Raw genomic sequence first — 14,700 nt, 5'->3', positions numbered from 1 at the left:
AAGCAGTGAGGTTAAATGAAAATGCTTTATGTTCAAATACGACTCCAGTAAGGCAAGTTTGAAAATGCTCAGGATTACCCCAAATTTTAATGCTATGTTCTATTACTGCAAAAAGTGTTTTGCACAATTTGTTTGAAAATTTTTAGCAGAAAGGTTGAAAAAAATCCATAATACTTTGAGGAAAGTTCTTAACTATACTAATCCGAACTTGGCTATAAAAAAACAAGTTCTCATATGAAAAATGATAAACTGAATAAAAATCTCAAAAATGTTCATGTTATTTTCTGCAATACCTTTAATGTCAATGAATCTTATCCAATTTTGATGTGATCTTAAAATCTTGTTGGATTTACGAATCCAATTTTTTTCTCATGGTACCTATTTAAATGTCTCAAATAATTGTTTTACTATTTTTTTTTTTTATTTTCAAAAAAAGGAGGACTTTTTTTTATATGTATATTTTATAACGACATAAATTACATATAAACAAAATTTAAACAAACAAAAAACTGATTTTTTTTTTATTTGTATATAATCAAATTATATTTGGCCAAAATAAAATAAAAGACTATCAATATTTTAAAATAATACTTTTACTTTAACGGATAGTTGAAAAAATGCAATTTTATTTAACAATAAGTACAATGTATTGATAAATTAAAACAAAAAACAACAAAATAATGAAGAACAAAGAAAAAATAAAATATTTTAATAATAACAAACTGCAAGAAAGATTATAAATTATTTTGTCAAAATAAATGTAATAAAAAATACGAAAAATGTTACATCAATAGGTCTAGTTTTTCATAGTTATTTTATTACAAATATCTACAACAGCACACGTTGAAAACAATTATTTTTTTTTTATAGTTTAGTGATTTGAAATTAACTATAAACAAAGAAAAAACTACACAGTGTTTGTAATTTAATTATTATACATAAGTACCAACCGTTCTCTTAAAAATTATAACTAAAAATAAAAAACCATCAATCATTTTCTTTGGCTGTTTAAATACAGAAATTATAATAATAAATCAATTTGTTTTTAAAAATTCACACAAAATCGTTTACTCTTTTCATTTCATATTTTTGGTTTCATATATTTTTGGATTTTTTTTTTTTTTTTTTAATTTTTTTTTACTATTTTATCATTTTCTTATTAAATTGATATAAAAATAAATTAAATTTTCTGTTTATCTATTTTTTAAGTTGTAAAGTTTTTTTTTTTTTTGGTTTCAATAATTTTTTCTTTCGTTAACATTCTCTGTACAATTTCAATACACGTTCATATTTATACTCTATAACTAGGATGTGTGTGTGTCTGTGAGTCATTTATATAATAATTGTCGTGATTTTGTTTCATTTTTTACTTTTATAATTATAATTATCGTTAGCCTATTCATCAATTTCTTTGCTATAGAAAAATTCAACTAGTTTTTTTTTTTTGGTTTTGTATCAAGAACACATTTGTTTTTTTTTTTCATTCTAATTTTAATTAGAATTTAATTTTATGCTTTATTTATGTTGAACTGCTAAAATTTAGTCATGACTGTTTTTTGTAATTTTTTTCTTTCTTGGTAATTTTTCAGCCTTTTTCTTCTTCTTTGAATCGTTTCATTCCAACGATTTATCAATTTTAAGTGCTTTAATTGATCGTTAGACCAACTTTATCGCATCGCACAAAAATGAGAAAAGCGGCTGTATTTTTTTTTTTGGAATTTCAAACGATAACGAATATTTACAAAGAATCTTTTACCAATCAAGTCACAATAATAAATTAGTTATCTTTCATTTTTTTTTAAACAATTTGACTAAAACAATAATTTATACCTAATACAATTCCCTAGCCGCATTCTAAGCAATTGTTCCCTTCGTCCTCAAATGATGCTTTCATCATTATTGCGTGGTGCGCCCGATGTTGAAGCACCATCGCTCCCGCTATTGTTTCGTTTGTTCGTCGATGATCCTGCTGGTGTATAAGTTGTAACGACAATATTATCATCATCGTACAAATCGAAATCTTCCTCCTCATCATCGTCGTCGTCATCATCATCGTCATCGAAATCGGACGTCGATGTTGAGAGAAGAGCTGTTGTCACTTGGTTTCTACTGCCCATTCGACGTATTTGTGCTCGAGGTGTTAATTTAGGAAGCAGCGGTTCCCGGCCACTGCTTGTTGTTGTCGGTGAGGTGAGCAGTTTGTCACTGTTTCCGCTTCCTGTTAAATGTTTTGCAGCTCCAGCCAAAGTGGAGGTCCATTCATCTCCGGCCGGTTCACATAGCGATTTTGAGTGGTAATGAGTTTCCTCGGGGATAGTGTCTCTAAATTTTGGCAAAAATAATAGTAATTATAAATGATTTATGAGTTTAATTTATTTTTTTTTTTTCGAAATTTGTGTAAATTTGCTGTAAGCTATATGAATTGATATATTTTTTTTGTTTAGAATGTTGGTGATTTTTTTTTTTAGTGGAGTTAGATTATGTTTGCAATGCAATTGTGTAATACAAATACCATAATAATGTATAATTAAGTTAAAAGCGGTACTAATAAGCTTAAGTTAAAGTTTGAGTATAGGTGTGTTAGGAGACTATTTGAGAGATTAAAAAAGTATCTAACGATATAATTAAATAAAAAAAAAGAAAAACATGATGAATATATTTGACATTTATCTAATCTAACGAATGCAGCTAAGTATTTAAAATCCTGTATTAGTTCTTCAATTTTTATAGATACGTCAGAAACTCCTGAGATGCTTTTTTTCTGACCTTAATTTCAAGTGTAATTAATTGAGAGCGATTTTTCAAAAAAAAAATATCTCTATGAAAAAAATCACTAGTTTTAGAATAGGTAAATGAAAAATATTAAATCATCCGAAACCTTAAAAGCCACATTTTTAGTCTGTGAATCTTTTTTTTTAGCAAAATCAAAGAATAAAAGAATTGTTTCCAAAACGCTAGCTGGCATTTAACAAATGAGCCGGAGTTCTACAAGGATTTAAATAAGGATTATTACAAGCTTCAAAAATAATCGAAGCCTTTTTTTGATGCCTGTTGGAGACTTTAAAATAGACCTCAAAACTACCCTACAAGGTTAGGTTAGGTAGCAGTGGTTCTCAGGCAAGTTACCCGACACACTTAGACCCTTATGGATCCATTGTAATACCACAAAAGACTAGCAAGTTGGAACTCACTAGCTGAAACTACCCTACTAACAATTTTGCTTTTATAATGCTTTACAGAAGCAACAATTGCAATCTATAAAGATAGATCCAAAATTGTTTGTCGGGTAAACTGTGCCAAATCGAATCTAAAAATAAATTATTCACAAAAAAGTTTTGAATAAAAAATAATTTTTTTTAAGTAGGTAAGGAAAAATTTTAAAAATTCGCTTCAACGCTTCTACTATTTAAGGCTTATAAACGAAAGGAAAATATAACGGGAGGTAACCTTCAAGCTCCTTGGTAGCCAGGAAGTTAATGATGGTTTCAATTTGCACCACTAGATTTCCCAGTCTTGACATCAATCAATAGAAGGCCCTCCTCCAACATCAAATTGTACCTCTTACCGTGTTTATATCCAACGAATCTTTCAAAGAAATTACAATTCTAACTGAAGAAAGATACCTTATAAATCACTAGAAAAAAAATAGTTTTTCACTCAACTATGCATTCTTGAATAATGTTAAGACTTCAATTCTTGCTTCAAAAATATTTTGTTACTACAACAATTGTATCAACAATAAAATTGTTTTAAAAGAAATAAGTTGTTGGTTCAACATTTTATTTTTAAAATGAGAATGTTAATATTTGCTTTTAACGCTTTGCTAGGAGGGTACACACCATTGGGGCAACCGGGGTGGTGCCCCGGGGCCCCCGACACGCCAGGGCCCCCGACACGAGGGGCCCCAAAAAAATGGAGCCTTAAGCCTGTTGAAATTGAAAAACTTTTACACTGAAAGTGTTGGTTTGACTCTAAATGCGGTCAAGTAGACTTAAGGTTGTGATTCTAAAAGAAAACTGGAATGTCCGGGGTCCGGAGCATTATTTAAATATGGAAGATACGAAGAATATTGTTTGCTTGGAAAGAAGAAAATAACACACAAAAGTTGAAGAGTCTCATGGAAAATGGATATGAAAACTTGTACCAAATTTAATTGTAAAATTTCTACTGAAGAGTGAAAAGGGTAACAACAGGATTTACTTCTTGTCCTGGATGACATATGAAGATAGAGAAGATAATATACATTAGTGAATATATAGCGAAGCCATTCTACAACGCATCTCAGTTCTCAAACAAAAAACAATTATTCACTGAGGGAAAAAACAACTTAAAATCAACGAAAACCACGTTGATTCAACTATTTTTCGGAATGATTTTGCGTTGAAGACGAAAATTTTAAAATCAAAGTAGAACATCGTTAGTTTAAAGTGGTTTACCGTTATAAAACATCTTTAAATCAAAGTTGTTTCAAAGTTGTATCCCGCTGGGGATAGAACTTTCAACTCTTGGGTTACTAGGCGAATGCTTTACCAACGTGCTATCTCACTGTTGAAAATTAGAGTGATAAAGTGCAACAAAAGTTGAAGTCCAACAAAAATAAAAAATTTCTTACGTTGTTTCAATTTTATTTTGAAGAAGTTTCATGTTAATTTTTTCAACATGTGTTTTAAGGATTGTCCTGCTTCCAAAGCATTTACTTTTCTAGCAACTGCCTATAACATTTTTCCTCAAAAAATGAGGAAGAACTTTTCATTTAGCTTTTTAGAGGTAAAAAACAATTTTGAAAATTCCAGATCTAAACGAAAGGTAAAACTAAATTGAAGACTTTTATAGAAAAAGGGATATCACACAATTGCATATCAATTAATATTTTTTGTTTAGGGGAATTACTTTAAAAAAAAGTTATGTGTGTACATTACAATAAATATAATAATAACACAACAACAATAAACACTAAGCAAACAATAAATTTATGTTGAGCATATTTGGCATTTTTAATAACTTTCTACTAATTTTGTTACAATCACTGCGAAAGAACATAATGCCTAGCAAACTCACTAACATAAACGGAACTAAAAACCAAAATATGAAAATGAAAAAAATCGACAAAACACAAAAGATAGCATTGCAACTAGCAAACCCATAAGATTAGTTATCCTATTAATAAGGATGATGTGATAGTTACGTAGATTTTTGGAATACAAAAAATAGAATAATATAATAATATATAATTTAGTTTGAATTTTTTTTTAAAGATTCTTGAGGCAAATAAACGTCATCACTGGGAATATTCCAAAAATCATTCGAGATATTTCAAAGTAAAAAAGGACTATTAACGACCCGGAATTCACTGTTAAACGCTGTATCTTATATTTATGCTCTGAGTTGCATGAGAACGAAGCTGATCATAGCACTACAAAAATGATGGTATTTCCAAGTGGACAGGCGAAGTATACAAATAAAGCTAACCCTTCTATCTTCTTTTGAAAAATGAATCTTTAAATTTGGATATCTGTAACCAGACAAGTATTGGAAGGATATTTGGAACGAAACCCCATGAAGGAGTGACTAACAACTTCCACACATTCTTATGTTCGTGTAATGAATTTGAAAGAATGAAAAGAACCTACAATTTATCGACGAGTCCAACCCTTTTGCTCATTAAATGCTTATTAACTATATGCTCAAAGCCAACTAGTCTCCCTGACAGTTGAAGATGTTCGTTTGGATGAAATTCTGTAAGAAATGAAAAACAATTGGTTCAGACGAAATCCCTCTGAATTTTGGAAAAAGGTGAAAAACATGGGGTCTATGAGCAATGAGCAGTGACCAAATATAATTAATCAGTGGAGAGTTACTTTCTCCCTATCTACAAAGTGAAAGGGGATAAACGAAACTGAAATGCCTAATGTTCGATTATGCTGATGGCCAACTGCGAAAAGGAATATGAATGTGGATGTCTGATGACGAGTATGGTTTTGTTTCGGGTAATCAGAATGGAAATACATCGTGATTCCTAAACGAATTTGCATATTGTGCTAGTTGTTTTCGAAAAGGCATTTGATAGCCAACCACGAGATCTGATATCGGTTCCCCTGAGACAAAGAAAATTTCTGGAAATCTACGTGTGTATGATCATGGGCATGTACGAGTTAGTTAAATACAAAGATGCCCCGCAGGTGTCACCTAGTTCCCAATCAAAGTCGGTGTGCACCAGGAAGAAATCTTGAGGCCTTTGTTCTTTATCACAGTCCTTAAATTTCTGCTTGAAGGTAAAGTGAAGAATCGGAAAGTGAATCAGTTATTCTTTGTTGATGCTGGAGCTTTTATAAGTGAATATTCAACAACCTTGCAACCTCTGGAGGGAAGTGGATACCGCATTGAAGAATGCTGCCCAAGTGCGAAAAGTTAATGTATTTTGGATTTGATCTTAAATCCATCGCATAAGCATAGGGTTAATGTATTGGCTAGATTTTTCACACAAAAAAAGTATGAGAATGAATTGACAGAAGCTGAGATGAAGATGCTTCCCATGACAGCAGGAGCAACAAAAGGGCGGACATATCGTTACGTAATCTTAGATCAGAGCTATCTCTATTTGATTTGTAGAATGCAACCATGATTTGTACTGGAAGCGTTAACAATTAAAACAAAAATCCCTTCAACTTTATTCGAAACAAATGCAAAAGCAAATTTAATAAAACATTAGAACAGAGTTTTTAAAAACTTATGGAATAGATGAAGTAACCAACTTGCTATTAGAAGCGTGAGGATAAAATAAGGGCCCTGTTTTGCTTCAGGGGGTCCCTATTATTTGTACACCACATATAATTGCTTTAAAGCTTGAAGCCAAAATAAAAGTAAACGAACATCTATTGGTACTTGATATTTTCAAGATTGTAGTCGTGCTAAAATTAACTTCTTCATTAAAATAAGTAAAAAAAAACTAATGACATACCTTTTTTTACTACGAAAAATACTTTGATCAAAAATGTTGTCATACAAAATATGGTGAAATGGAGAAATAGGTAGATATATATTGTTATAAGCAATTTGTTTATTTATGTTAAATATTATATAAAATCTTTAACTTACAACGAGGAATTGAAAAAAAAAAATAAACTAGGAATAGGGTGCATTCTAAATCGAGCATTGCAAATATAAAATATAGTTTTATTTAAAAAAAACTTCATGACTATAAAAAAATTGTGAATAAAATAAACGCATAAATATAAAACTTAACTTAGACTTCGACTACTTTAACGAAGCATTTTTAGCAGAAACGATGTATTAGTTCTTATTATTAGTATCGTTTTTTTTTTTTTTAATTATGTTATTATTTTTTTTTTTTTTGTTTATGAACTTAATTCTGAATTTTTTTCAATAGTATTGTAATGATTTAACCTGGGATTAGGAGGTAAGATTTTACTAGCCCTCCGTCCTGCAAGTACAAGTCTGTAAAATATACATACATAATACAAATATATTTTAAAATAAAATCATATCAAAAATTGAGTGTGTGTGGATGGGTTGTAAGGTATCCTATATTTTGTGTTGATTTAATTTAATTTTATATTTAGTGATTGTGTGTTTGGTTTTGTGTGAATATAAATTTGCTGGGTTATAGTTTTGATTTGAACAATATACTATTGATGATGTTACATCATGACTCGCTCAGAGCTGTGTGTTTATGATACTTTAAAGGAGCAGCTAAAAACACCATAATTTTGAATTAAAACAAGCAATTTTTGTTTTTTTTTTTTTCATGAGAAAGGATTGTTTATCAATTGAATATACAGCTTGGGCTTAATGTTTTGTGAACGTTTTTATTTTTTTAATGATATGATTTTTGTCAATTTTTCTTTGCAAATAAAGTAAACGGCAGCTTTTTCGATTTGAAGCACTAATTTAAGTTCAAACAACTACCTGGTAAGTCGAGAGTAAAATAAAATAATTCGATTTTAATTTTTTATTTCATAAGGCAATGTTTTCCTCTTTTGAATTTATTAAGGGAGAATTGGTTAGATTGCTTACTTGATCTAAACACTATAGTTAAGAAATGTATGTACACCATGGAAAGGTTATTTGCTACATAAAAACAAAAAATATAGTTTGAAATTAAAATATTCAAGTTTGGAAAAAATGCATGTACCTAGTTACCTAGTTACTACCTAGTTTTTTTTTAAGTTTTTTTATTATTTTATGTTTTTGTTTGTGAAAAGAAAACAATTTTTAAGTGTTTTATAAAAAAACAGTCCGAGAGACTCGATTGAGATGGCAAGGGGAGAAAGAAAATGAATTCTGTTTTGTTTTTTATATATGTAATTATTATAAATTCAACTTTTTATTAAAAAAAAAATTTTTTACGTCCCATACGACACTTTGTGGCGGAATAAAAACAAATTAATCTCAGTAATTGTAGTTAATTAACTGCTAATTTGTTACGCAAACTAAAAATTTTTAGCTCGCATGGTTTTTGAGTTATTTAATCTTCCGTTTAAATAAGGCCTCAGTTATAGCTATCAGTAAAATCTATCAGTAAAAATTGAAACATCTAAACATCAGGAATCTGAAATGTTTTACTGATATGAGCGTTTATAGCAATCAGTAAATTTACGTCATTAAATTAAATGCTTATTTGACATTCGTGTCTCAAACAATTTTGTTTTCCATTTTTACTATTCATCTCATAAAATGAAATTTCATCAGTAAAATTTATAAAATGGATTTGTGAATAAAATTTAACACTAAATGCATTGATTCTTTTTGAAAAAATAGTCGAAATATGTATATTTTCAACTTATCTCATCAATATTTTGCTCAAAACAAAAGTTTAAAGTATTCAAAATTTTTAATAGATGGATTTTACTGATAGCTATAACTGACCCCTAAGTCTGGAGTTAGCAGACTAATTCTGAATTGAATTAAAGCAATACGTTTGGCTGACATCCAAATTTGTAACTTGCTCAAAAATAAGCTAACAAAGTTCAAAAATAAGGTAAAACATAGTTAAGGTCAAAATTTTAAAAAATTAAATTTTTAATTTTTTTTTTGTAAATTGTAACTTTGCAAATCAAAATTTTTTGCGCATAAATTAATTTTGTACTTTTCCTCAGTCATTTTTATTTCAATTTGAACTTTAAAAAGTTTATTTTTTGATGTTTTTGCCAGTAATTGTTGCTTTTTGTTACGCCAGGGGACCTATTCAGGTTCTGTGAAAAAGTTAATCAAAAAATTAAACTTTAACATTGGCTTTTACAGATATGTAGCTTCTTTCGATTCCTGCTCTCTGAATAAAAAAATCAAATAATTTAGTCTCGGCTCAAAAAATATAAAAAAATTTAAATTTCTTTTCATTGGGCCAGTCGATTCAGAAAAGTTAGGGTCTTAATATTTAGTCAAGTTTCGTGTCTCTGATTGCTTAGCTGTCAAAATAAAAAACCTTCCAATTTAAGCAAATTTATTGACTAGAAAGTTTGGCGAGAAAAATCTCCCTAACTCGATTTATTCGTCTACCTAAGTTTCTGATCAGAAAATGACGTTGACTAAATTATTATTAGGCCCTGAACGGGTTCATTTTCATATTTATTTCGAAATGTCACTATGAAAACAAATTTATTTACTTCGAAAGTTTTAGAAGATTGTTTTCATTTTTTTTTATAGAATGAGAATGGGATTTAGGGTGTAAGCACATATTTTCGATTCACTTGTTCACAGAACCAGAATAAGTCTTCTAGGTTCGGATCACCAATAAATTTGATGTAAAGATAGGGATACGACTTAGTAGTTGCAGAGGAAATGTCTTGTGTCTCTTTTTCAGTTTAACCTTGCAACAAACATAGGCCAGTATCCTGTGACTAAAGCTATTACCCCATCTATATAAAGATTGAATCTAGAATCTAGTCCTTAAGATCTGCTTTTGTCAGACTTTTTTAAATATTCGGTTCGATTTAGATAGGAAGTGTTCATATATTTTGCCCTTCATGACTCCCAGGGTGGGTCTCCAGGCCTTGGAGACTTGAAGGGCAAATGGACACATCTTTAAAATATAATAGCTTAACTAGTGCAAAAATTAGGTATTACATCCTTAATCTTGAACTGATTAAAAAAATTAGCCATATTAATATGTATAAGCTTCGAAGTTGTTTCGGTAGAGACTGCAAGGCAAGGCTCCTACATCTCATACACACAATTTAAAGACCTTTCTAGAAGAAAGGAATAATTCTGTCTAAAATTATGTCCCAATCATTTTTAACTATCACTTACTGCAGTAACACTGTGTACTCGCAAATACATTAAGTAAATCGAGCATTGAAATTACATAATATTTACATTAAAGCATTAACAATATTAATAAACACTTTTTTAACTCATAATAAGCAAACAATTTGTTTTATTAAAGCACAAATATACATAATTCAAATAGAGCAAATTACAAAGCAAAGCAATCAATTAATACATAATGTAATGTGATAGGTAATGCATAACAAGTATTAATTTTGTTACAATAAACTAATAATAAAGGTAATGAACATATTTTTTTTTTTTTTTTTTACTGATAACCAAGCAATTATAGTTTTATTTTTATTAAATTATCTACAATTGTATTTACAAAGCATTTTACCAATCATTCTTATATAAACATTTAAGCATAGAAAATGAAAAATTATTATCAAAGTTATGGAATTAGTGTTGAAATTGTATATCGTGTTAAATTTATTTAATATTTGGGTTCAAACTTAAATGTTTTGTTTGTTTTATGGAGCTTAGATTATTTATTAAATTAAATCCTTAATTCATACAAATTTTATTTTTCTTAATTTCGGAATAAAAATTCAACAAACAAATGATACGACTCAAGGAGTTATCGATTCTTTTTAAATAACTATAACTTAATAAAAGACACGACTTTTCATTTATTAAAGCTTTCTTAAGTACCCTAAAGTTATAAGCCAAGTACAAGTACATTATGGAATACAATAATATGAAAGTTGACAGACGGGTTCAAATATTATTATCTATGGGTTTCATTAATTGCTGTCTATAAAGGGAAAGGCTCTTGGCACACAGCGCACCCTTTTGTACTTCACACTTACATATATACATGACTAAAGAATCACAGGGCCCAGAACATTTGAAAATACTTCAGAGGTGAGGTTTTCATTCTCTAGAAGTCGTTTGAGACCCAAAGTAGACGAAGCTAGTATGCAATCTGATCAAAGTTATGGGCAAACACTCAGAGCAATTTATATTGGGAATTGACGATATTGTTTTGCCTCATCAGTAGTATTGAAGGAAAGGTTTCAAAACTTGGTCTCCTATGATTTTGAAGTAGAAGGTGTAAGATTCAATTACGAATGACCCTAGCATAGGCAGGGTTATATCTTAATTTATTTGAAGTTCATCTGGAATATCGTCTTCTTAATACAACTCTATCCAATTTTCAATCTTATATAACTTGTTTAAAGGCTCTCACTTTTTATAACATCTTCTGGAATCTAGATTTTTACTTGCGTATACAAATTATAGGGCAAGTTAAGGATTCGTAAAAATAATAATCGAACTCGAGATAACAATTTTACATGACATTACAATGATGTAGAATGACAAAAAAAGTGGGTCCGGCAAAAGTAACCAGAACTAATGGTACCTGTCATATAACGAAAATAGAAAAGTTGATTTTTTCAAAAACGACTCTAACGATTTTGATTAAAGTAGGTATTACACATAAGACCCAACTCTTGAAATAAAAAAAAATTTCCTTGTACTGTTATTAACGGTAATTGCCATATAACTTTTTTTTTTGGTTTATGTATGTCTCGTACAAGGCTAACCCGATCTCAACGAAAAGGTAATATTTGGATTTTTCAAAAATATTTCAAATTTTTTTTTTTTGAAAAATCAAAACCGACTTGGTAAAAAAATTTTAAATTTCATTTTTATGTGTAAATTAATTATTTCTTCATACATAAAAACAAAAATATTTTGAAAAAAGAAAATTCTGATAAAATAATTTTTCAATTTTCTCAAAAACTAGAAGACATAGAAACATATAGTTTTGACTGTTCGATAAGGAATCAATTGAGGCAGTTTTCTGTGTGAGTAATTTTTTTAAATTAAAATTCACAGTCTGGACAAAAATAGTATAAAATGAGTTAAAAATTTTTTTTTCGCCTATTTTTAACTTTGAAATCGATTATTTCAAAAACTATTGGTTATAATACACTGCGCGTCACTTGAATAGAAACAACATTTTTTCTTTAGAAATTAGTGATTGGCGCTTTGGTGAGGTAACTGTAGATTTTTGGTTTTGCATTTTCAAAGAGGAACTTTTAACAAACAATGTTGTAAAAACAAAAAACCCAAAACAGAAACCGTATGGCTACTAGTTGCGTTTTTTCGCATAACTTCACAAAAAACAGTATTTTTTTTGCGTCACTTGAATAGAAACAAGCTCTTAAATAAGATAAAAATACCTAATGAAAAATCATGGACAACACTAATTTTAGTAAAGCAGTATTAAACTTTGACATTATTTGCACATTATAACCAATTATGGGCTACGAGCTAACATTAGGCACCACAGAAAAGCGCCCAAGTTATCCTACTTTCTGTATCTGGGTTGAAATCGTAAAATTTTTTTTTCTAAGCCAATTTTAAACGGATTTTCATAAAAAATACCTCGTTTGATTTGGAAATAAATATTATTTTAGAATACCTATATTTTTAAAACAGCATGTTGTTGTGGGAATACATACTTTAATTTGATGTCGAAGTTGGGTAAATGACGGAAAAAATGGAATTTTTGAATTTTGACAGCTTATAAATTTTAGGTGGTTTAACCGAATTACATGTTTTATACATTGTTGAAAAGGTATATTTATCTTCTATCAGAAAATGTAAAAAAGCTAGATTTTTTTTCAATGGGTGAAGGTAAAAAAAAACGTTTTTTGCGACTAGCTCTACAAAACGTGATAGGTCTCTCCCCGCGTATATTTTGAGTGTTACGTGTTATTGGCCCTTAGTAATAGACCCGAATTCAGCACAACCCGATGCTAAGAAAAAAAAGTAGTAAGGTAACATACACTTTACTTCTAGATTAAGAAGTGGCTTAAAAAGATCTCCCATAACTAAGTCGATTTTAAAATTATAGCATTTATTTTAGTTTGGAAGTGAGATGTATGATTTAATACAACTGATTTTTGTTAAAATTGAGTTTTCAAAAAAATTGAGTTTTTGCTAATTTCGGGTTTGCATATTACTAAGGGTCATTGTTTTTAGTGGCTGTAGAATAGTAATTCGTCGATTATTTGCATAAGTTGATCCATGAATAATCAATATTTGCTTGATATCTATGCATTCCTGAATTTTCTGAGGTTATTTTTCTCAATCTTAATCCTTCGTAGCTTTCTTCTATACTATTACATAAAGTCAATTGGGAATATCATTTTGTTTAGTATATGTATATTCAGAAAAAATCGATAAACCTTATACCAAAATAAAAAGAAGCAATATATTCATGCAAATTTTTGGCTTAAATAACAAACATTTACGTATTAGGTATTTACAATTTAGTTTAGAAGATAGACTTAGACAAAATAAATTCACAGATACCAAATCTTAAACCAGATTAAATTTTTTAGGTTAAAACAAAAATAATTAAAAATAAAAGAAAGGTTTTTAAATAGCTCCAAAAAAAGGAAAAGAGTTAACAAAATTAAACTTACCCGCTCAACTCAAGCATTGACCCTCTTCTTATATTTCGTCGATGACTAGCTGTCACCGGAAATGGTCCCGAATGACCACCATCGGCTACGTTAGCTATACTAGCCCCCGATATTGATGCAGACCTTTTGTCTGATCTCTGACCTCCAATAACCGCAATATTCTGCTGCTGTTGTTGTGGCAAATTAAAAGGCACCAATCCACTTGTTAAGGCGGCTGCTAATGAGGGATCCGATCCAATTGGTATTTCACTGAGATCGACTACCAGAGGAACGGATTTAGGCGCACCTCCTCCACTCCCTGAACCGGAGCTTTCTCGCCGGAAGAAACCTATTACAGATTTAGCCTGTTTAGGTTTTGAAAGTCCACCTTTTTTGTTTGTATAAGGATTTTTTTGTTTTTTCGTTTTGTATTTATTTTTTGAATATTATTTTATTTGATGTCCGATGTTTTAATATTTTTAGTTGAATGAGTGAACGGGTTGCAGTTGTGTTGATTTGGGTAAAGTTTTTTTATTTTTTTATTTGGGGGAGAGGAAGTGGTACCAAACATTGCATCACATAAATAGAGAAGAAGGAAGAAAAAAATAAAAGAAAATAAATACAAACTGAGCATTACATTTATATTGTATATTGAAAAGTGCAAGCATATTTGAGATTATATATATGAAAATTAAAATAATAAAATACATTTATGCATATTAATGTAAAAGACATTTAGGTATACAAAAAAATTGTTGTTTTTTTTTTCAAATAGTCAAAAATTGAAATTGTATCTTTAACTTTTCCTAAGAAGAAAAAAATTATAAAAAAAGGTGGCATTTTTAACATGCCACCTTTCCTATGTAGAATTTCCTGTATATAGTTTCAGAGCAGATAGCTTTTTCTTAAACTTTAAAAATGTTAAACTAGTACTTTGATGAAAACTATTTCCGAAAACTGATTGTCAATGTAAATTCAAGCGATTCCCAAAGAT

General features: G+C 29.3%; 1 protein-coding gene across 24 annotated transcripts in view; it reads right to left on the bottom strand.

The window, feature by feature from the left end:
- Positions 1 to 1,110: 1,110 nt before the first annotated feature.
- LOC129907435 (sodium/hydrogen exchanger 3) overlaps positions 1,111 to 14,700 on the bottom strand; it is a 115,657-nt gene continuing 102,067 nt past the window's right edge. For 14 of the 24 annotated variants that reach the window (XM_055983649.1, XM_055983650.1, XM_055983667.1 and 11 more), the window contains 3 exons: positions 13,728 to 14,094; positions 7,405 to 7,455; positions 1,111 to 2,322 (listed from right to left, as the gene is read on the bottom strand). In XM_055983649.1, the coding sequence (XP_055839624.1) occupies positions 1,878 to 2,322; positions 7,405 to 7,455; positions 13,728 to 14,094 (863 nt within the window). In that variant the 3' untranslated portion in view covers positions 1,111 to 1,877. The remainder of the gene's footprint in view (positions 2,323 to 7,404; positions 7,456 to 13,727; positions 14,095 to 14,700) is intronic. The other 10 variants (XM_055983665.1, XM_055983672.1, XM_055983661.1 and 7 more) reach the window with 3 other exon arrangements.

This window comes from Episyrphus balteatus, chromosome 1 (assembly GCF_945859705.1).
Source record: "Episyrphus balteatus chromosome 1, idEpiBalt1.1, whole genome shotgun sequence".
Lineage (NCBI taxonomy): Eukaryota > Metazoa > Arthropoda > Insecta > Diptera > Syrphidae > Episyrphus > Episyrphus balteatus.
Note: the sequence above shows the minus strand (reverse complement) of the source record. Positions and strands in the feature narration are given on the sequence as shown.